The sequence below is a fragment of the Chelonia mydas genome, chromosome 13, assembly GCF_015237465.2.
Source record: "Chelonia mydas isolate rCheMyd1 chromosome 13, rCheMyd1.pri.v2, whole genome shotgun sequence".
Lineage (NCBI taxonomy): Eukaryota > Metazoa > Chordata > Testudines > Cheloniidae > Chelonia > Chelonia mydas.
In genome coordinates this window covers 5,601,945-5,626,612 of record NC_051253.2, presented here as the reverse complement: position 1 = coordinate 5,626,612, position 24,668 = coordinate 5,601,945, and the positions used below count along the sequence as shown (strand labels likewise).

Genomic DNA, 24,668 nt, shown 5'->3' with positions numbered 1-24,668 from the left:
GATACTGGAATGTGGAAGTGTTAAATGGACTGGCTGGATCAGCTGGCTTTGCCATGTATCCTTTTCACATTTTCCCATGGATAAGACCCTCTATTTCTTGATATGAGCTTCACATGACTACAGCACTGGGGAACTCATCAAAATGGAATCAATAGATGTTTTGAGTTCTTTAATAAGATTTGCTGTGGGCTTTGGGGGCGGTAATGAGTTAGGGTGTGGCTTGCATTAACAATCCCATATTTCAACTACCTACCTATTTAACATGTTTTGTCAGCAGAGTTAAAACTTTCTAAATTCTGTATATTCTAGCCTAATATTTTACAGTAGACACATACTATTGTGGAGTAAGATGGTTTCAAATCCTAGGGGAGCACTGGAATTGTGCAAGTAACAGATTTTTCGGTGCAGTAGCTGCACCACAAATAACCGAACAAAAAGTAACTGTGGATCAACTCCTCAAGAAAGGAATGCTTTACATTTCTGTACTGTGCTGAAAATTCTTTTCCGCAGGGCTTATAAAACATTAATTTATATATTTTTTAAAATCAATAGGTAAATCTAGGACCAGCATTAGTTTTGCTAGCCCTATTTTATTTTATTTTATTTGCAAAACTACAATCAAAAAGTCCAACCAAACAGTCCATTCAAAATGAAACGTTCAGTTTGAGGGGTTTTACTTTCAAATGATGCAAAATTCAAAACGAAAAGGGCATTTGGAATTGAAATAGCAAAACATTTCATTTAGAAACGGTCAAAATGAAACATTTCAACTCTTTCATTTCAAACCCCCCCCTCCCCCCCCCGCATGGCACCCTTTTCTCCCCCAAAACAATTTGGCAACTTGGTGAAATGTTTTGGTCAATCTGAATTTGCATTTTTTGGTGAAAAAAAAAAGATGTCTTACAAATTTCACCCAGCTCTCGTCAGTATTTTCATATCATTGGTTTCTCCCTGCTCGAGTCAGATAAAAACATCACCGTCTGTCTTCCGATTCTGGCTTACAAGCACAAGCTTGATGTATTCCTCTGCTTTACACTGGGGATACAACACACGTGAGATTTAATGTATTGGGGGGGAAGGAGATATAGCCGCATGGCATGTGTCTTTCCCCTGAGCCCACGAAAGCCCCTTTAAATGGTTACTGAATTAGCAGGGAGCCTCTTGGTGGAGTGCTGAAAGGAGAGGGCCTCTATATGGCACACTGCCCTCCTAATTTGATGGATTTCCAATAGCACACTCAGATGGAGGCTAATAGTTCTGGAAGACATGTACACACAGGCACGCACTTTTGAAACTGTGGGCCTATCTGAAATAAAGTTCTTCCCATACCCAGAGTCCATAAAGCAGCATGGAACGAGAGTCATGCAAACACAAACAGCTGTCAGATTTTTAAAGATCATTAGAATAGAAAATAAACCTTTTTTTCTTGGGTGACATTTCCCGGCAAGGTGCAAAAATACAAGGAAGTGTTCTCCTCTGAGCCCCATTATACCTTTCTCTGGTGGCTTAAGCTGACAGTGCCAACAGTGAACATCCTGAGATCTCAGTGTTGTCAGGCTCACATGCATGAGGCTTATTTATACGAAACCACTGTCCTTTAGTTTTTGCCTCATCAATGAGAAGTCTTCTCGACAGATCATTTTAACGTGAAATTTCAGGTCACATAGAGCATGTTGGCAGTCTTGGAGACTGACAGCGTATTTCCATTTGGTTTCTCACTAGTGTTCATAATAACCCGGTTGGAAAGCCACCCAGATTTGTATTATTATTATTTTAACTTAGACAAAAAAATAGAACCTTGCCCCTCTATGAAAACCTCTGGGCATTTCCCTGCACTGCAACAATCTTTTATCCTGGATCTCTGTAACGACGTAACACTGCTCTGATGATCTGAATACTGCACTAAACTAAAGAACTACAGAATGCTGACCCTATAGTACATTAGCTCAATAGCGTATTAATAATACTACAAGGACACTATAGAACAAGCTACCTACCTTAGAATTTTATAGGGCCACCTACTACCATAATATACCAGCAACTTCCATGTAAAATCAACACTAATAGCAAAGGCCCTAGTGGATTTACTATCCCAATTTTATGTGACAATACAGCCTTGTGGATAGCGTACTGGGACTGGATGTCAAAGAAAGCTGGGCTCCCTCCCTAACTCTGCCACTGAATGACTGACTGGCTGGGTAACCTTGAGTAAGTCACTTCACCTCTGTTTCCCCTTCCATCCTGTGTCTATTTAGTCTGCAAACTTTTAGGGACAGGAACTGTCCCTTACTATGTGTTTATACAGAGCCTAGCACAATGAACCCCTGATGTGGGTTGGGGCCCCTTGGCACTTCCCTAATCTGGATAATGTGAACGACATCTTAATACTATAGGGCCAGATCACGAGGCCCTTACTCAGATAAACTTCTGTGGCAGTTTTGCTTGAGTAAGGTACAAATCAAAACTGATAGTAAACAAACACACACATTAGTACTATATAAGTATAATAATTAAAACACTACTCTAGTGCTATAATAATAATGATACAATATAGATCTGAAGCTTAATTTGAAGAAATATTTATGGATGTTTTTTTTTCTAAAAAACCCCCTACATTTCTCTTCCAATGAAACAGCCACCAAACGTTTGTTGGTGCTAACGGAAGTATTAAACATGGTTTGAACTTGTTTAAGCTCATGCTCTATCTCTTGTTCTTTAAGACACCCATGTGTGACTGCCTTTGTACACCTCTCAACCACTCATGGGGTGGAGCCCAAGTTGTCGTTTTGACAGCTCTATGCAAATATATCATTAAGGGCCATGCTGAAATTCCCCAAGGTCAGAGTTAATACTTTATGTATATTCAAGAGCACTGCAGAGCTCGGAAGAAATAGACCTACTTACAAAGCATTCGTTTTGACAAAGAGGGGTGGGGATTCTGAATGGAATATTGATTTTAAATGGAAAGAAAAAGCAAAAAACAAAACAAAGTTTCCAGGACTGTTCATTTGTAGGTAGATACAAATTCCATTGACAAGAACCTAGGTCTCATCTACAGCCAGAAAAGGAAGTTTTCACTTTAGTTTTTAAAAAAATAACTGAAACCAGCCTAGCAAAAGCTGACAAGGAAAATGATACAAGAAACATCATGTTTCTCCAGCAAAAGGGACTGCATAATAATTCTTGGTCCGATGTTTTCCATTCTTCCCCCATCCCTACTCCAAAAGGCCTGTTCCCTCAAAGAAGAGGCAGTAATAATTACACCCAACTTTAACCCAGCCGTGGAAGGGAGCAAGGGGGAGTAAGTAGCCCCACCCAATCGGGTGTTACATATCTCAGGTCTTCAGTGCAGCGAACCCCTGTGCAGCTGCTGTTCCCCACTGTGCCTCCCTAAGCGTGTGGGTGGGGTGGGCAAGTCCCATCACTCCCACAGGCTGAGCAATGGAACAGCCTGGAGCTGAGAGAGCTGCATCTCCGCAGTAAGCAATGCAGTATTCCCCACGTTTCCACCTGGACGGGGTGCTCTGGAGGAGCTGTGCTTCCCAGGGGTGTGTCCCAGGTGCAGCGCCTGCCAGGGTGATGCAGCTTGCCTGCCACTCCATCCCCAGGCCACAATCCAGCCCTTGTTAAGCGAGCACAGATCCTATTGAGGAAGGAGAGAGCCAGGCTGCTTTCCCACATAAGTGCCATATCTTCCAGGAGAGCCCTTAGAAGATTAAAGCACTGATCGACAAGTGGTGAATAGATTGACACTTTTAAATGACGTATGTCATTACAATTGGGCTAAGATAATTTATTAGTTGCAAAACATTGCTAGACAGGGGGGTGGTTTAACTGGCAGCTTCATTAAGCTTTAGTCACGTATCGCCTGCTCCTTCAAAAGCAGCCGGCGCTATCGTGTGCACGTGTCCACCCTCCCCGCCCCCAGGAGGTGGCGCTATCACGGGGCCCCAGGCCAGCACACGCCCCCTCCAAGAGCAGGCACATGCTCATTTGAAGGTCTGCGCCTGTCCCCAGAAGTAGGTTGAATGGAGGAGAGCGAGCTTGGTCGTGCAGGTAACTTACACACACAGCACCTGGCAGGAAGAGCTCTCGGGGCAGCTCAGCACCAGGCACCATCAAGCCCTTAGTTTCCTCCTCCTGTCGTTATCAGTGTGAGTCAACTAGAAGAGGCATAGCTAGAATTTCAGTTATCTGCCCTATGGCTTTCTTACTGCTGGGGAATTAGCTTTCCATCCGGAAATCAACAATGTACCTTGGAACAAGTGTGCAACCACCACCTCCTCACACCAGGGATCATCACTCCTTTCACTTCAGTGCAGTTACACCTGGTCCGCGTGAAATCAGAATGTGGCCCAATGGCGTTACATCAACCAAAAGTTTAAAGATCAGACTCTAAGAACATCCCTTTCCACTCCCCCAAAAGTATTTTTCCAGCAAACATTCCATGAAATGATAATGACTTTGGCACCATGGGCCCGCTGTAGCTGTTAATTAAAAGAAAAAAAAAGGGGGGGGGGAATAAGATTAAAGCCCCCTCTACTTTTAAAAAGCAGAATGTATCCTGAAGCCTGCATATCAGCCCTGTAGCTCCCAGCTGTTATTTTGTTACCACACTCAGAGGTTGGTTTTCTCCCTCCCTCTTCTTCCCCTTTAGGGTTCTCCCTGCTGCTTGATTTAAATCCTCCTGACATTCTACCCATTGTGAGTCCCCTTCGCAGCTGAATAAACTAGCGGTTGCTTTTTGCTCCCTCGCTGCTTTAGAGAAAGGAAACCCCGCATGGTTTTCTCTGGCTTCAAGTCTTGGGAGGATTTCTCCTTGACATCTTTATGTGTAAGATTGCAGCTCATACCAGCCCCCAAATTAAAAATTACAGCTGGATAATAAACATCCTAATGAAGCTGTACTGTCAGTTTTCATTTGCTAAAACTTACGGCACAAATGAAACATTTACCAAGTGCTAATGCTTTGTAGCAAGAGCAGAGCATGGGGGAAACAGACCAGAAAAGCTGCTACACAGCATCACATCTGACATAGCCAGAGCTGTATCATCTGTATTCACAGAGCTGACATTTAGGCACTAGGCCAAGGTAATTTCTTATGCGGTAGCTTAGGTTTACATATAGTTTCCTACTGAAAGTGCGACAACATGCAATCCAAACACTTCATCCTCAGAGGGCTCTGAGTGGTTTAGGATGTACAAACAATTCTCTCATCCTTAAAAGGGAAACTGCAGTTCCTCAACACCATTGTTTTCAAGCTCTGTAATAAGCTGGCATTTTCATGAGGTTTTTTTTCTCCCCAGGTAGTACGATCTCAGGAAATTGTCACAGTGCTGCTGCATGTCCCTCCCCTAAATTGCCACCAGGTTTAGTGCCAGGAGGTTATGCCAAAGTATGGGATCCGATGGGCCAATTCATGTAATCCCTACCAGCGTTCATCAACACAAACTTCCTGCTATTCAATAGTCCGTTCACCTGGCATTCAAGAGTGTAAAAGAATTAAGGGGTGCGGGGGAGGGGGAGAGATTCTTTTCCCCATGCAGTGTCAGGGCCCAGGACAATTATGAACAGAGGTTTCCAGACTGATGGGCTCAGCTGGATCTGTTTAAAGAGTGACCCTACCCATCAATCTTCTGATATCTCATTTCAAACCTGTAAAGAGAAATTTCACCCTGAGCCTTTATTTCTTTGTATGCACAAAAACCCACCACACAACACATTGTCCTTCTCCGCTGCACCATTCTACGGACTACAAATCACAACTGGACCTCATAAAAAGGAGATGTTTATATTTTATATATATGCATAAACACATACATGAAATCCAACACTTTATCCGAGTCCGAACTATGATCTCCTGCTGGGCTTCCATAAAGTTTACGTAGCAGTGTAACAGTATGTGAATACTTCATTGCATTGATGTGCAGAGGTACATCTTTAAAAGTGTTCCTAACCTGACTTCAGATGTGTGATACATAGGGGAAGCTGTTTGAAAAGCTGGCAATCCTTTTAGTAAAGGTTATCTTAGATTTAATAATATAAGACCAGAACCTACAAACTGTTACTTAGGGAGAAGTCCTTACCAATGCAAGGATTGGTCCAATGAGTAAGGGCTTGCAGGATCAGGTCCAAATTTGCACAAGCATGTGCGTATGTGTGTCCAGGCCCAACCTCTGCACACGCACAATGTGACTGTTCATGGGCATGGGCAGGTGAGCACATGCAGTCCTTAGAGGGACTGCTCTGTGCAATAAAAAATAAGTCCACTCTCAGGATTGCAGGCTGCAGACTTGCTCCTTTACTTTACTGCATCACAGTAAGGGTGGGGGAAGAGGGGTGCTCAACCCCCCCACTGACTAAGCAGAAAGTAAGCTAGGAGTGGAAAATGACTCCATTCCATAATACTCTGGGTAAACCCATTAACCCTATCATGACCACTTCCGGACTTGCATGTGAACTTTTGAAGTTGTAGGGTTGTATTTTTAGATATCTACCAGTTGTCAGCCCTCAGTCAAACTCCTGAGTCCTAATCCCAGTTCTAAGATTTATCGTGTAGCCATGGGCAAATCCCTTCACCTTTCTGCCTCACTTTCCCCATCGGCAAAATGGGCATAAACCACACACCCCAGCTGGGGCGTTGTGACAATCAGTGACTATTTGCTTTGCAAATGCTGAATGATAAGTATTATTAGGAATCTTTTTTTTTTCAATCCTTTTTTTAGTCCCACACAACAGTCTTATTAAATCCAAAGAAAGTGCTTATCTGGCTCAGGGCATGAGCATTCCGGACAGCACTTGCCATTAGCTCACAATTTGCCAAGCAGAGAAGGTGTTTCTGCAGATAGGTTTAATTTTCAATTTGGGAGAAGTAAATTAACATCAGCTACAGGGTGATTTCTCGGCTATTTGAATGGACTGATAGTCCATCACATGATGACATTTTGTTATCAAGACAGTTCTTGATAGGGCCAAAGAGAAAGCAGGAAGTGTCACTTGTATAGCGAGAAGCCTAGGTTTATGTTGAATTAAAGCTTCCGAATCGGCCATGAGTTTTGACAGTGTTGGCTTTACCCCTTTCACAGGGTCACAGCTGCGACACTTTTCCCTAAAAGAACTGCTGTGTTGAGAACATCAGAGTTGCTTTTCTCTCCCTCAGATGTCTAAAAGGCCGGGTTCATGAATGAATGACCCATTTATCTCCTTCTAAAGCTTTGAGGTTTCACCTGGTGTGCAAGGGGCTTCTTCCAATGAGCCTGTGTCTTAGAGAAAGAGCCTTTTTAGTCAGAGATGGGCCTTACCCAGCTCTCCAGACCCAAGCATACCCGATGACGGGTTGTGGGGAAGGAAAGGATTGAAAAAAAAAAATCCAGACATGGATCTGGATCCAAAGTGTACAGCTGGAGGCCCTTTCTCCTTTTATACCTGGTGGTGTCTAGGGCTCATGACAGGTAGACACTTCTGCTAATTCCTGCTTTGGAGACAATTCACTTTGGGTTTTGTCTGCATCAGTAGAACCCACAGCCTCCGTACAGGCTAAAAGAGTGCATGGGCCTTTGTGCAGGGTGTGTGTATTTCAGCTTTTTATGCTGCAGGAAAGGTCAGGTCATACGATTCTTTAATGGTGCAGTCTACAGTCCTACAAAGCAGGGGGAATAGGACTTCTAGGCTGCTTTACTGCTAGGCTCTGGCAAGGTTGCCCTGCCTGCTCACCTTGATGTGTCTGCTGTGTAGGCTTTTTGCTGTCTCACAACTGCTGAGCTTTTCTCCACGTGTCCACCTTTGATTCAGCAGCTCGCCCCGGAACTCATTTTCTGAAGGGTTAAGAGAAATACAGTGTCAGGAAACAAAACCAGTCCTGTGGCCACTGGCCACACCACTTCAGCAGAACCATCAGGACTGAGAAAGAGGAACCCTAGTTATTATTTGTACAGTGGTAGCACCTAGGAGCCCAGTCACTGGACTGGGACCCCCATTGTGCTAGGTGCTGTACATACACAGAACATAAAAATGGCTCCTCCCCCTAAGGGCTTACATGCTACTGGCTTCTAGCACCAAGACACTACATGCATCCTTTTGGCACTCGACAGTGGGAACGACATCACAGAACTGGCAAAGCCGGATTTCCTTCACTGTGACTACAACTTGACACATGGTAGGGGGAGAGAACCAACAAACAGCTAGAGAACTGTAAACGAGCCTACCACAATTGCCTCAGCATTTTGCTGCCCAAGCACAAAGACAGGATGATCACTGGAAAAAAACGAATTGTGCAAAGAGAATGTTGGAAATGGTGTTTTACATACTGGTGACACGTTTCATTATACACATTAGGCCCACCTCTTAATAACCTGAAGGTTTCTTGTCGGGTTTGTTGATGTCAATAGTCCAGCGTTCATAAAAAGTTTGGATCGAGCATTTAACCATAATGCTTTGGAGGAGGAGAATTGCTAAGAATCAGCCCCTGAGCACTCCTCTCAAGGCGAGATCAGTCCAGTCATGGAGGGGCCCCAGTACACAGGGATCATCACCAACCTGCATGGAGGGAGGGGTGTGGCCCAACATGGCTCAGTCCATCCACCCTCTGAATCCAAGAGGCCTCGGTGGGCCTGGTGTCTGTGCCAGGGGAGAGGGCGGAGATCGGGTGGATACATATGGCCCTGTGGAGCTTGGTCAGAAGAGATAATACTGCCTGGGAATGTCTGATCCTTACCATCGAGCCCACCACAACTGGGAGCCAACACCAGGAGGCGGTCACCGGCAGTGCTGGAGCAGCAGCCTTGATGCATACCAGGGCTAGTATGGAGGCACAGAGCCTCCAGGCAGACGGCCTGGGTTTCTAAGGAAACAGGAAGATCTGTTGGGTTTGTCGGTAGGCCCTGGGGCCTTCTTTTACAGCATAGGGTCAACCCCTCCCCCAGTGGGGCAGTGGAGGGGGATTTTCTGCAAGGGGGTCCTCATGGAGATTTGCTGGCACAGAGTCCACCATCCCTTTCCAGAGTGAAACCCATGGGAGATCAACCCTAACTTCTTAATTCAGTAAAATGCTCATTGAAGTCAAAGGGAGTTTGTCATGAATGAAGACTGAGTAAGGACATCAAGATGTGGTCCTAAGGATGATCCATCAGGTCCAGAAATATAAGAACTCCCAGCCCTGAGCCTGGAGCCAAACTTGGACTGAACTTTGACTACTCTGAAATTCAGCCCTTATGTTTCTAGGATTGGGGGGATTTTTGGTACCGTTCTGCTGTAGCTTCCAAGCTGGGACCAATCCACACAATTCCAGGTGAATAGTCTCACAGCATTTCAAGTGATCAAAAGAAGGGCAGGTCTGAAAATAAGCATATTTTTCGCCAAAGGTTTTGCAAAAAAAAAAAAAAAAAAAAGACCCTGATTTGCATGTGCGTGTCGGGCAGGGGGGCTGGGGGGGATTCAAATTCAGAAGTTTTCAACCAACTCTGCTAGAAAGCACAGGAGATAAACCTGTCTCATGAGAGGTCAGCCCCGTCTCGCAGGCCAGAGATGAACAGGCTCTTGAGGGAAAATTTGGCTTATTTAAACTCAAATGCAAAACCGAGCATATGAGGTTCACCCATAGTACCAATTAGAGGAGATGAGCTGTGGAATTATATATATTGTTATTTCTATTGCAGTCACACCTGGAGACCCCAGTCAGGGACAGGAGCCCATTGTGACGGGTGCTGTACAAACACAGAACAAAAAGATGGTCCCTGCCTCAAAGAGTTTATAGCCTAGGTCAATTAGGTAAAGAGCACTCTGCTCCTACTCATCTCTTCCGTGGTGACTTCCACTTGGGCAGACCAGCCTTAAGGATGGGGAGATGGTACTTCCCACATCAGCCTGGGAAACGTAATGGGTGGGGCGGCTGACAACACACACCAAAGGGTCTGTGGTACGGATGAACCTCTGAATTCCTCTCTATGTTCTTTGAGCTCCTTCTGCCACTCCCTTTCCCCACTGACACAGATCCTGTTGAATTTTAATCCTTCACAAACATTCACACATCTGAGCAGAGGACGAGCTCGTCCGCTGGACACTGCGAAGAGCCATGTGGCGTCCCTATTCTCACCCCAGGTTTCCATGACAACTGTCTTTTACAAGACTAGCACTTCGGGAGCAGGTCATTAAACCAACCCACAAATAATACAAAACCAGGGCTTTCAAAGGGAAGGCTCCTGCCGACACAGCCACTTTGGAGCGAGGGAGGACCGAGCCCACCGTCTGATGGGAGGATGGCGGGCAGCCTCCTGCTTGAATAGGGGAGGACCAGGCTCACTATTGACTCTTGCATTGCCTTTGGAAGAAAGAAATCTTCACACACCCACCTAGCATCAGCCTCCTGGGGAACCCAGGGCCCAGCCCCTGCAGACATACCCCCTCACCCAGGAGCACCACACTCCCTAGAATTGAGGGGGCCACCCACACCTGAACCATGGTCCTGCCCCCTGCTCCGCCACTTCCCCAGAGAGCCCACTGGCCCCACCCAAGCTGGTGTTCTTCCCCACCCGCCCCAGTTTTACTCAGACTGGCGCATTGACATCCCCTGCATGTTAGCACTCGAGACCCAGTCCAGTCTGTGCTGGAGCACGGCCACCATTCAGCCCACCATTTTCATTTAGCTTAGTCCCTTCGCTTTCTCCTTGTTTCACCCCCATTTTAGAGTGCATTTGGTTCTTATGGGGGGCTCACAACGTTGGCTAGAGACGGGGACAGCACAGCTCCATGTACACCTTCCCCACACATGGCTGTGCCAAGGCAACATCTCCTGGTTCGGGCCTGCAGTGCCCATAATATTCCATTCTTGGCTCAGGCCCACTTCACAGCCCTGCCACTAAACCTCAGTCTGGACCTGCTATTGCTTTGCTAGTCCAGTCCTGGAACAGCCATTACCAGTTCTTCTCAGTTCTGAGCGGCAAGAACTGCTACAATTGGAGTCATAACCTGCCCTTGTAATGCCATCCAGAGTGATCTCATAGCCACGATTGGAGTGATGGAAACGTTATTAGAAGCATCATGTCCATTGGGAAAAGGGCGTGGGTAATTATTCCACAACACCCAGTATCAAGGATCCTGATATAAGCAAGGATCAAACGCACAAAGGGCACTATACCACAAACTGCAGGATTCAACTGCCTTTTCCATAGGTTGACAGCAGCAACGGGTTTTGTCATGTTGTTATACACCCAGTGAAACAATCCTTCGTCTGCCCTTCCTCAATACAAAGAAAAAATAAAAGGCATTTTACCATGTTCCATTACATTTGGGTTTTGCACACCCATGGGTTTCTGAACTTGAAGGTCTGTGAACTTTCTAAAGAAAAGCAGGTAGCCCCGTGGATGGGACTGGGCTGCACTTGATCTCAGTTCTATGCCTGGCTCTGCTATATGACTGTGGGCACCTCCCTTCCCTTATCTGTTAAATGGGGATCATTACTTCTTTTCCTTTAAGATCTGTGGATGAAAAGTGCTATGTAAGAACTCGTTATTACTATTGTATGCATTTTAACTTGGAAAAATACCAGGGGGTACCTGCAACCTGAGTAAGAGGGGCAATTTCTTGGAGGTTTTTCCTTCATCTATTCTAGCTCTGAATATAGAGTATGCCTACATGTTGAGCTGGAAATTTACATCTCCTGGAGACATACCTGCGCTAGCTCCGATCATGCTAGAGCGCTAAAACCAGAGCGTAGCTGCAGCAGGATGAGTGGTGGGAGGGGCTAATTGTCCGCAGTGTGTACCACCTGAGACACTAGGTATGTATGCAGGGCAGCTATCCCCTCCACCACTCTGTTTTTAGCACATTAACCTGATCACAGTCCATTCACACCAACTGAGAATCTGCTCCTATGTGTGAGCTGCAGCATCAGTATATTAGGCTGCCTTCCTTTCCCTGTATTAAGTTATACCTTGTCACAGTGAAATCAGAAGGGATGCCCCCAGATTTTGGCCTCAGGGCCCTGAATGTCACAGCTCACCTTGGCAAACTGTGGTTGCTTTGGGCGATTCTGCTACGATCCTTCCCCTTGAATCTTTAATTGTGGTTCCCTATGGTATTTCATGCTGAATAATTTACTGCCCGTTCTCCAAGCCTTGCTCCATTTATCTACCACCAAGGTAAGAGGAATTACAAAAGAAGAAACCTGCAGAATAAAAGGAGGAAATGTGCCATGCGGGGAAGCCCTCCACTCCATTGAGTTCAATCATCTCTAGGTGTTTACGGCTGGGGGAAGAGCTAATGGGATATGTCACGTTTGCTATTGCCACAGTGTGTTTCCACGTTCTTTAGGCTTGGTCATTTCTATTATTGGAGGAGAGTTTAAATGACACTACGGGCAGTTGGTGCCAATAACCTCTACTGAAAGTTAAAAGAAAAGGAGTACTTGTGGCACCTTAGAGACTAACCAATTTATTTGAGCATGAGCTTTCGTGAGCTACAGCTCACTTCATCGGATGCATACTGTATGCATCCACAGTATGCATCCGATGAAGTGAGCTGTAGCTCACGAAAGCTCATGCTCAAATAAATTGGTTAGTCTCTAAGGTGCCACAAGTACTCCTTTTCTTTTTGAGAATACAGACTAACACGGCTATTACTCTGAATACTGAAAGTTAATGGGAGTTTGTCATCTAATTCCCATTTGTGTCTCTGAAAGTCACCCTGATTATTATAGTAGCTCCTTGAAGTCCCAACTGAGATTGGGCCGCATTGTGCCAGGTGCTGCACATACACAAGGTAAAATTTACTCCCTGCTGGAAGAGCTTATAGTCTGGATAGACAAAACAAAAAAGCATGAGAGAAAAAGGATCACGCTCCCTATTTTACACACGGGGGAATTAAGGCACAGAGAGATTAAACTGTTTGCCCAAAGTCACACAGGATTTTGTTGCAGAGTAGGATTTGAAACCAGAGCTTTCGAGTCTCAGTTTGGTCCCTTAGCCATTGCGAGATGAAAGGTAGACCAGTGGTTTGGGCACTAGGTAGGGACTCCAGAATCCTGTGTTCAGTTCTCTGCTCTTCCACAGGCTTCCTGTATGACCTTCAGCAAGTCACTTAGCCTCTCTGAGCCTTAGTTCCCCACCTGTGCAATGGGGATAACAGCACTGCCCTGCCTCCCAGGGGTGTTGTGACATTAAGGGTTGTGAGGTGCTCAGATACTATGGTAACAGGGACTAAGATTAGTAATCATAAGGCCACCTTTCCTCTGTTTGTCCTAACTATGACTTTTGTTAGGTCATCTGATTAGATTATTTTTCTGGCTTTGCATCAATGACTCCCCAGAAATCCCCAAGTTAGAGATTTCATTCCAAAATTTGGATTTAGAAGATTAGGAAGTGATGAGAGAAGCTGCTTTGTTTCAATTAGAACCCCTCAGAATAGCATGGGGGTCAAAAGTTAAACAGGAGTTATTAAGACCACAGTCTGTTTTGCAGAAACCATGAAATCAACCATGATCAAAAGAGCTAGAGACATAAAGGGTAACAAGAAAACGTTCTACAAATACATTAGAAGCAAGAGGAAGATCAAGGACAAGATAGGCCCGTTACTCAATGAGGCGGGGAAAAATAACAACAGAAAATGTGGAAATGGCAGAGGTGCTTAATGACTTTGTTCTGGTTTTCACCAAGAAGGTTGGTGGTGATTGGACATCTAACATAGTGAATACCAGTGAAAATGAGGTAGGATCAGAAGAGGCTAAAATAGGGAAAGAACAAGTTAAAAATTACTTAGACTAATTAGATGTCTTCAAGTCACCAGGGCATGATGAAATGCATCCTAGAATACTCAAGGAGCTGACTGAGGAGATATCTGAGCCATTAGCGATTATCTTTGAAAAGTCATGGAAGACGGGAGAGATTCCAGAAGACTAGAAAAGGGCAAATATACTGCCAATCTATAAAAAGGGAAATAAGGACAACCAGGGGAATTACAGACCATTCAGCTTAACTTCTGTACCCAGAAAGATAATGGAGCAAATAATTAAGCAATCCATTTGCAAACATCTAGACGATAATAAGGTGATAAGTGACAGTCAGCATGGATTTATCAAAAACAAATCGTGTCAAACCAACCTGATAGCTTTCTTTGACAGGGTAACAAGCTTTGTGGATCAGGGGGAAGCCGCAGACGTGGTATATCTTGACTTTAGTAAAGCTTTGATACTGTCTCATATGACCTCATAAATAAACTAGGGAAATGCAACCTAGATGGAGCTACTAGAGGGTGAGTGCAAAACTGGTTGGAAAACCATTCCCAGAGAGCAGTTATCAGTGATTCACAGTCATGCTGGAAGGGCATAATGAGTGGGGTCCCGCAGGGATTGGTTCTGGATCTGGTTCTGATCAATATCTTCATCAATGATTTAGATAATGGCACAGAGAGTAAACTTTTAAAATTTGCGGATGATACCAAGCTGGGAGGGGTTGCAAGTGCTTTGGAGGATTGGATTAAAATTCAAAATGGTCTGAAGTAAATAGGATGAAATTCAATAAGGAAAAATGCAAAGTACTCCACTTAGGAAGGAACAATCAGTAGTACACATACAAAATGGGAAGTGGCTGCCTCAGAAGGAGTACTGTGGAAAGGGATCTGGGGGTCATAGTGGACTAAAAGCTAAATATGAGTCAACAGTGTAACACTGTTCCAATAAAAGCAAACATCATTCTGGGATGTATTAGCAGGAATGTTGTAAGCAAGACACAAGAAGTAATTCTTCTGCTCTACTCCGCGCTGATTAGGCCTCAACTGGAGTATTGTGTCCAGTTCTGGGTGCCACATTTCAGGAAGGATGTGGACAAATTGGAGAGAGTTCAGAGAAGAGTGACAAAAATGATTAAAGGTCTAGAAAACATGACCTGTGAGGGAAAATTGAGAAAATTGGGTTTGTTTAGTCTGGAAAAGAGAAGACTGAGGGGGGACATCAGAACCTTTTTCAAGTACGTAAAAGGTTGTTACAAGGAGAGGGGAGAAAAATTGTTCTTCTTAACCTCTGAGGATAGGACAAGAAGCAATGGGCTTAAATTGCAGCAAGGGTGGTTTAATTTGGATATTAGGAAAAACTTCCTAACTGTCAGGGTGGTTAAGCACTGGAATAAATTGCTCAGGAAGGTTTTAGAATCTCCATCATTGGAGATTTTTAAGAGCAGGTTGGACAAACACCTGTCAGGGATGGTCTAGATAATACTTAGTCCTGCCATGAGTGCAGGGGACTGGACTAGATGACCTCTCGAGGTCCCTTCTAGTCCTATGATTCTATGAAAAGAGGAATAGAGAAAGAGAGATGGCACAAGCAGGGTGAAAATGGAGCAGAAATTGGAAAAGACAGTGGGACAGTGGAGGGAGAGGGATGGATATATAAAAACAAAGGCAAAAGTTAAATGAAAACTCAATGCAGGTCATACGCCATGTACAGGGCACCCAAATGTCCCAGCCTATCTCAGAGGAGCTGTGTGTCCTTCTCCACCTGATACAGATTTCCCTTTAAACCACAAATACATGTTTTAAACTAACAATCACTCTTGGGGAAAATGGGCATACATTACAGAAAAAAGGTTCATGAACTCAAGATGTCTTTGCAACCCCTGTTCGTGGTTTGAGGGGTTTGCAAAAGCCTCAGACTTTATGGGAGTCAGACACCCTTAAGGAGGAAAGAGCATAGTTCCCACCCCCCATCGGGCCTGCTTTGTTCACATGTGTCCAAGTTGTAGGGTAGGATTGACACAGCTGTCACCCTAGTCAACTGCCTGGGTAAATCTGACCACCTGATGCCACAATTCCCCATCCGTTGGCCAGTTACTGGTGCTTACGGGTGACCCTATCCTCACCTCCTTATACTCTTGGTCATACCATGTGATCGAGCCGTAGCAGGGAAGAGAACAGGCAATCTGTGTTAGGAAAACACAGACACCCTGACAGCCAGAAAGGTTTTGTCGGAGAGCAGCTTGTCACAATGAGCTCACCACACTCCAGCCCTCGTCTCCCCGTCCTGAATTTAGTTAGCTGGGATAACCTTGTTAACACATTAATTGTATTTCCTGTATCCCTACTGCTGACATGTATACTCCCCAGAGGGCAACAGCTTGCACCCTCCCTCACCCCCAAACCCTGGTTTCAGCAGAATCGCAGCTCACGTGGCTACAGTTGCAAGGTGTGGAAGGAAGTTCCTCCTACACCTAGCAAATTTCCCTGACCACCCCAGAGGAGAGGACTCTGGAGGACTGTGAGCTCCAGAGATTGTCTGACAGACTAGTGTGGGTTGGAATCAGATTCAATGTCTGTGCCTTGTGACCTTTCTCCCACTTTGCAGCAACTCTGAACTCTATCAAGTTGCTTTTGAATCGGATGGAATCCACCTTATTTTTTAAAAAACCCAGCATCATTCCATCATGGTCCAACCCACTGCTGTGACCCTACTTGGAGTGTTGTGCAAGCATAGCCAAGGGCAGAATTTGGCCTACAGTATTTTGAACCATGGCATAGAAATGTTTTGGGTTTTTTTTTTGTTAAATAAAATACAGAATAAGTTTCACCCAGGAATTCATCAGTTAATCCAATTCCCTGAGATGTCCCCAAAAGTTAAACAGTAAAACTTCCCCTCTAAAAGATATAAGAAGATATTTTATTTCATTCAGTATTTTAGAAAAAAAATAGAATAAGCAAATAGTCTAGGCTGCAATGAACCAAGCTTGCTGAAAAGCTGTGCAGAGAACTCCATGCAACCCTGCACTGAGTTTCTAGTTCAAATGGACTAAGGCAGGGTTGATTTTTATAGCACACGTCTCCCTGGGGAGACAGGAAGTGCTGAGCTGAAGAAGTTAATTGCCAAGTGGCATAGAGATTCTGTGCTGTACAGAATTGCCCACTGAGGAATGATCTGACACATTACCCAAATCATTTAAGAACTGATCTGGAGAGGTGCTGAGCTCACACAATTCCAAATGAAATCAATGGCTCTTGTGGGTGCTCAGCATCACTGCCAGACCGGGGATGGGGGAACTGCATACTATCCAGATTCTTACCTGCAACTCATAGAACTAGTTTCCCCATCCCTGCTTTGTGCCCCCTTAGGTCATCTATTGTGTAGGGTGGGGCTCTGCTTGTGTTCCCTTATGAGCAGTATGCATCCCCACAATCTGTGTTTTCCTCCCAGCATGGGCTCATTTTCAAACCCTGGATCTTGGCACCTCCAAAAGATTTTGAAGAAGTTCAGATCTTGACCCCAACTTCAGAGCTTGGGCTCCCCTCTAGTATATAAAAATACGTATCCTGTGATCACACAAAATACTGCATCGTGCCAAAAAAACACTTCTGTATTGCTGTGGCATCATGGCTCCACTTTTCCTCCCAATCTCTCTAGCTTTTCTAATCTCTGTCTGGATCTACATAAGCCCCGAAGCCTTGCAGAGGAAACAAGTGGAGAGAACAAATGAGAGACAGCAAGGATTTGTAGCTCCCTAATTTACGGCACATAGTCAGCCCAGTTTTGAACAGTGCAACACGCTTGCGACGGAAACCAAATTAAATAAACTTTGCCTGGTTTGGGGCATTCTTAGAGAGTCAAAACTGGTCCCAGATTCATGAAAACAGCTGGGAACCTTTGGAAGGAATCTGGGTAGATATATGGGATCTTGGCCAAACCCTGCAAAATTCGGGTGCCCAGTTGGAAACCAGGTGCATCTCGGTAGGTTCATCAGCCTGTTCTAGCACGTCATTAACATGGAGAAGACATAGGCATTGGCAGTGCATTCCTCTCTCTCCATGCCCCACCCATCAATGGTATATCAGAATGTATTACCAAAGACAGTATACAACTTGCTGTAGGGCTCCGCTCCGGTTTTCAGAAGCAGAGGTGCTGTGATGTGTTTCACAGAATCATAGAATATCAGGATTGGAAGGGACCTCAGGATCCCAGCCAGGGCTTTGTCAAGCCTGACCTTAAAAACTTCGAAGGAAGGAGATTCCACCACCTCCCTAGGTAACGCATTCCAGTCTTTCACCACCCTCCTAGGGAAAAAGTTTTTCCTAATATCCAACCTAAATCTCCCCCACTGCAACTTGAGACCATTACTCCTCGTTCTGTTATCAGCTACCACTGAGAACAGTCTAGAGCCATCCTCTTTGGAACCCCCTTTCAGGTAGTTGAAAGCAGCTATCAAATCCCCCCTCATTCTTCTCTTCCGCAGACCAAACAATCCCAGTTCCCTCAGCCTCTCCTCATAAGTCATGTGTTCCAGTCCCCTAATCATTTTTGTTGCCCTCTGCTGGACGTTTTCCAGTTTTTCCACATCCTTCTTGTAGTGTGGGGCCCAAAACTGGACATAGTACTCCAGATGAGGCCTCACCAATGTCGAATAGAGGGGAACGATCACGTCCCTCGATCTGCTGGCAATGCCCCTACTTATACATCCCAAAATGCCATTGGCCTTCTTGGCAACAAGGGCACACTGTTGTCTCATATCCAGCTTCTCGTCCACTGTAACCCCACGGTCCTTTTCTGCAGAACTGCTGCCTAGCCATTCGGTTCCTAGTCTGTGGCGGTGCATGGGATTCTTCCATCCTAAGTGCAGGACTCTGCACTTGTCCTTGTTGAACCTCATCAGATTTCTTTTGGCCCAATCCTCTAATTTGTCTAGGTCCCTCTGTATCCTATCCCTACCCTCCAGCGTATCTACCTCTTCTCCCAGTTTAGTGTCATCTGCAAACTTGCTGAGGGTGCAATCCACACCATCCTCCAGATCATTTATGAAGATATTGAACAAAGTGTTTGTGCGTTGCAGAGCTATATACAGTGTGGCAATCAGAAAATGCCTCCCTGGTCACTAGGTGAAGCGTCCTCCCTTTCACCTTCTCTTTGGAGATGTAGGATGCATTCCCTCAGCTCCCCTCAAGGGCCGCCAACCAGTGCAGAGAGGGATGAGGTGGCTCTGGACTCCATCCAGACAGCTACACGACACCCCCAGTCCAGTGTGGAGTGCACCTGGGTGAACTATTCATCCCTTGCATTACAAAGACCTGTTGCTCTGCTCACCCATACTCAGTGTAGCCCTAAGCGTTCACAAAATGATAGTCAGATGCCCCCCCAGACTCATGAGATTGGGATTTTTAAGCCAAAGAATAAAATGTGAGCTGCTTCTAATTCGTCTTCTGGTTTTTGAAGCTTTGCAATAGACTCAGGTTACATTTTCAACCTTTTCTCTACAACCACAAGGTCGAGAAATTTATTATTTTTTAAATGAAAGTCAAGATTCTCTTTGTTCACATGACTCCAGGAGCTGAAGCTTTGAGAAAAGCCAATATGAGTCCCCAATAAAAGTCACAAGCGTTGGCAAGACTGCACACTGGTTCTACGCCAGTCTAACTCCACCAGCTTCAACGGAATTGCTCCGCATTTACAATGGGGGTCAGCTCCTCAAGTGAAAGCTCCCGAATCCCCTCTGCTCCTTGCCTGGAAGCATATGGCAAAGTCCTAGTCCCATTTGCCCCCTCTGTACATATCTGCACCGGGGAAACTGCCATAGATACAGCAAGCATTAAAAAGTTTTCATGTTTAAAAATGAAAAAGGTTTGATTATTCCACAACATTTTAAGCTTGTTAGACTAACCAAGCAGGATGGGATCTCATGTGTGATCCCTCACAGGACATCAACTTTCCATGTTGCTTGGGTCACAAATTATATCACTCTTTTTGGAGTGGGGGTGGGTTTGCTTTGTTTTTAAAAACAAGGTGGCCACCACATACAGGCTTGGAAATACCAATCACAATGAAAGGCTTTACTTCCAAATATGTGTAGCAGCCCCTCTGGAAATAGAGCTTCCTTTTAAGGATGTTATAAAAGGCATTAGTAATACATTAAGGGGAAAATGTTTTAAGGCACTGTTATAAAGCAAATTACATTATAGCCCTTCTTCAAGGCATGATTTTAAGTCACTGTATCCACGGGCTAAATATGTCTGTGGTTTAATACATGACGGAGTGTTTAAGACAACTCCTTTAAGGCAAAGGGTTACTGCTACTTCTACAGAACATTTTATGTCAAGTGCAATGTCCTGTGAGGTCGGTAAGTATCATCCATCTATCCTAGGATTTTATACTGCCCCCCATCACCATAGCATTTGACAATTCTCTGCTCCATCCCATTATTTACAGTTGTGGAAAGGGTGGCAGGAAGTTTCAGTGACTTGATCAAGACCATAGAGAGAGTGTCACTGGTTTAGCAATTTCCTGACTCCCTGTTACCATGTCTTTCCTTGCTGATATATTGTCATTCATACCATACAAACCCTCAACGATCATCCAGAAAAGAAACAGGAGTGGAAGGAAAACCATTTCAAAATGAGAGCTCTTCCTGCTGAATCCAGGGGTAAGATCAGCAAGCCTGCAATTCCATGTGCAACGGATGACACCCAGCCCAACTCCATTCAGCACGGGGACAACCAGCACTTCATAGCACCGCAGCTTTGGCACCAGGTTACCTGTTTTGTTTTAAGTATGCATCAAGCGTCTTTTATTCCCACAGACACAAGAAAGAAAATAAAATGAAGGAAGAGGATGAGATTTTTCCACATTGCTACTCAAGGATGCTGTTGTGGCAAAGGGAAGCCCTATGGTTGCATGACTTGGAATGTGCTGAGAGGGTATTTAATGCTTCAGCCAAGCCAGTCACACCTCAGCCTGGAAAAAATTCAGGCTGTATTCTTATACTACACACATCAGGGCATGGCCAAGGATGGGAAGCTGGAGTGAGGTGAATTAAGGCCTCCTTCCCAAAGCTGACCTAGAAGTACTATGAAGGGTATGTTGGGGAACTCATAAAATGGGGGTGGGCTAGGTCTCAAGAGAAATTGAACCTCATTTTGTGTGTAAAAAACTCTCTAAGCAGCATATTACTTGTGTTTGCTGCACTTGGAGCCTGATCCAGAGTCCACTGAACTCAACAGTAGCCTTCCCTTTCCTGTCAATGGGCTCTGGAGTAGGCCCTTTGTACTTGCAGCCTGAGCGCCCTTTATGGAAAGGAAGTGTGCATAAAGGTTCCCAGAGTCTACCATAGATGTGCTCTGGACACCGTTCTTTGGTAATGGGCATAAAGGAGAGGCAGTCATTTTGCATTTAATGACAACTCAAATGCCCCCAGCAATGTCATGCAGACATGGTTGCTGTGCACTGTTAAAAAAAAAAAACATACAAAAAAATGACCAAAAACCACCACCTGCTATTGTACTTCACACTAGAGGCAGCTGCATTACAGTGGTGGGTGATTCCTTTATTTGTGTAATAAACTGCATACACACACTGCATGAATGTAAGGGATTACTAAGAGCAGTTCTGGTTGTTTTCTTTGCAATTAACCAATGCAGATTTCTTCTGAAAACACTCAAGTTACTAATTCACCTTCCTAATATTTTATAGAGACATGTTAAATGTTGTGAAAAGGTTGCCACAAAGGAAAGCAACAGGGCTTCTCCTCACTGCCCTTTACAACCAGATGGAGGCTGGTTCTCAGCAGCGTAAGATCCAGCTACCTGGAGAACATTATTAACCAGAATTTGTTTTCCTGTGTGGTCAAAGCCATGGTGGAGAGAGGGCTTTTGTTCCTGCAGGCATCACTAATGATCCTTTCATCACCGATTTAAGGCTGCTGTCTTTTGGATCCTAACCGCACAACTGAACCCCTCTTATACAGTAGATAGGACATAGCACAATGAAACCCAGCCTGAAACGGGACTAAATTTCTCCATGCTCCTCCTCTATCCCCACACGCAGGGAACACAGATGTGCTTGAAGTGATACATTGTGAGTGCATGTATCCGTTTAGCCTTCAAGAATATGGCAGCATAGCAGCTCTGCATCTGGGTGCTTTTTCAAGGGAGCTGAATTAAAACCTCTGTTGGTATCAAAGTGAACAGCGATGGCTGTTCCAGGTTAGCCATTCTTCCCATTCATGGCTCAGCGAATGGAAGTTTAACCCCCTTTCAAGGGTCCACAATGTTTCCCATCCAATGTGAAGATCATCCTGCGTACTGCAGAAGAGCAGTGCCCAGTGCTTGGAATTTTGCTTCCCAAACATGCATTTAATTTAAGATTTTATACAGGATGCTAACTATATATTGCTCGGTTAATGACCAATCATTAAAACACTAATTGAAGTTAAACAGCCATGTAATAGATACAGATCTCTTACTTTATCAGTAAATATGATTTAAGAAATAGATTAGAGTGAGATGTATAGATGGAAGTGCTGGTGGGTCTAGATTTCTGGTGATTCTTCCATGTGTTCATCATCTTTGGCATGTCTGGAGAGGAGCCTAGTGAATGGTTTAAGAGAAGCTGAGTCTTGGTAGCTCTTTGTACACTCCAAGGCCGAGAAAAGCCCCAAGGAGCCAACAATCTAAATAGACAAGACAGAAAATGGGTGGGAGAAAGGAAGGGATTATCATCCCATTGTACAGATTGGTGGAATGAGGCACAGAGAGGTTAAGTGATTTGCCTAAGATCACACAAAGAGTCTGTAGCAGAGCTGGGCAATGGTCCCAGATCAGAGCCTTAACTGTGAGACAATCCTTCAGCGCTTTGTGTGAGTGAGGTACTGCCCCTTTCTCCAAACTAAACTGAACCAACATCTCCAAATCCAGAGATGGGGGAAAAAGGTTGGATTAATTCAGGTCCTTATGTTTGGAGACCCATGAGGCCACGGATGAGCATTTGGCTACCCAGTGGCCAGGTGGGGACAAATCAGAAGAAGTTTTAGTTCTAAAAGCTCACGCTATATAAATGCAAGCCCCAGTTTGGGCCTGCACTCCTCCCCTCCCAGGCAGTTCCTCACTCTCCCAGAATACAGGTTCCCGGCCCATGCTGGTGGTTGTGTTGTGGAGCACCATGTGTGTAAAACTCAGACGTTTCGGGTTTGTTGGGGCTCACATGTGCTTCCGGGGATACCCTCGCACTGTGGTTCTCCAGTAGACATTACCAGTGGAGAGCCCTATGTATGGGCACTTCCCCACGATGCACAGCCGACATTTAGTTTCAAGCTCATCTCTTTTGCATACAATATTTGTGCCCCATCCCAAAGGCTTTTATTTTTTACTTTTTACCAGTAAATCTCATTGAAAGCAATAAGGTAAACGACTTTCACGTTGACAAGAAATACAGACACCGCTTACGAGAAACGCAGTTCAGAGGCCACGGGACAAACTCGCCCCCAACCTCTACACCAAAGCACGTCCATCCTGGGCACTGACTCTCCCATGGCTCGGTCAGGGTACGTTATACCTTATCTGACACATCTTGCCACCATAGTCCTGGGCCCTTATGCAGCCTGCCAATGCATCTGAGCACTATCCTTACACTCCCTACTACTTCACACCCAGCATCTCCTATGCCCTTGGTGAATTATGCAAAACTGTGTCATAGTCAAATGCCCATTAAGGACCAAGATGAGACAAACAAAATCATTTCACTCGTGGCGTTAAGTTTGGAGGGTGTTCCTCCAAAGGTGAAATAGTGTTATGTTAACCCACCACCTAACCCCATGCTCAGACTTTCCCAGGGATTCAAAGCTGGTGAAAGCTGTGAATATTTTCCTTTCTTCTTCCCCACGGGAAAGAAAAGTTTGCGATTTCAGTAGGGTCAGCTCTTTATACTCTCTCTGCATTGAACGTACGCTCCCAGCGTAGCTTGCATTGCTAACAACTAAGCAATCAGATCAGCAGAAGTATGGCTCAGAGGTGTTTACTGCTGACAGCTGGGTGTAATCTGGTTCAGCTCTGCAGGCACCAGGGTGAGAGGATAGAGAGAGGAACACAAGAGCTTCTAGCTGGCCGTGTCAAGGGAAAGAGACGCGTTTGTTGCTACCAGGATGCAGCTGTTCCGTTAGCACCAGAAGCATCACCCTGCCGTCCTCCACTCAGTTACTCTGACATCTCATGAATGCGTAGCCATCACTTTAAATTCAACATGGCCTAAACCAGCTTCTAATTCTCCCGCCCCCAAGTCCTGCCCTAATCACAGTGAACAACACTGTCATCCCCCCGTCACTCCGGCCCGTACCCGGGCGCCATCTTCTACTCAGCCCTCTCTCAGATCCTGATTTCTAGGCTGAGTCTTTCTGTATGACATCCCTAAGACACAGCCTTTCCGAGCCATCCACACAGACTCATCTCAATGACCGCACCATCCTTCTCTTCGGCCTTGACAAACGCCGTCTCTCTCCACTCGTATCCATTCAGAAGGCGGCTGCAAAGATTGTTTTCCTAGCTCATCACTTTGACCACATCACCCCTTTCTTTGCATCCCTCCCTGGGTTCCCCCTTCTCTATCACATCAAATATAAGCTACTTGTCTTCTTTCAAAGCCCTTCATGGCCTATCGTCACTCTACTTATCTCTCATTCACTTCTGAGATGTTAACTCCTGCCTCTGATCAGACAATGGAATACGCCTTCATAGCCCACTGGTTAAATTTTCAAACAAACATCTTGGTATATTCTCCTGTTCTGCTCCTGACACTTAGGAGGAGCTCCCCATAAACATCCCAATGCTACATCATTGTCCTCCTTCAGATCCTCCTTTGCCACGATGCATGGATGCCGGAATGGGGCGGGGGGCGGGGGAGAAGAGGGCCAAAGTGGATGGGTCTGGCCTGTCCACTTTTCACC

General features: G+C 45.1%; 1 protein-coding gene across 6 annotated transcripts in view; it reads right to left on the bottom strand.

Moving 5' to 3' along the window:
• The window catches only part of MYT1 (myelin transcription factor 1), a 114,228-nt gene that overhangs the window by 62,418 nt on the left and 27,142 nt on the right, over positions 1 to 24,668 (bottom strand). For all 6 annotated transcript variants that reach the window (XM_037877061.2, XM_037877062.2, XM_043527190.1 and 3 more), the window contains exon 2: positions 7,714 to 7,814. In XM_037877061.2, the coding sequence (XP_037732989.1) occupies positions 7,714 to 7,814 (101 nt within the window). The remainder of the gene's footprint in view (positions 1 to 7,713; positions 7,815 to 24,668) is intronic.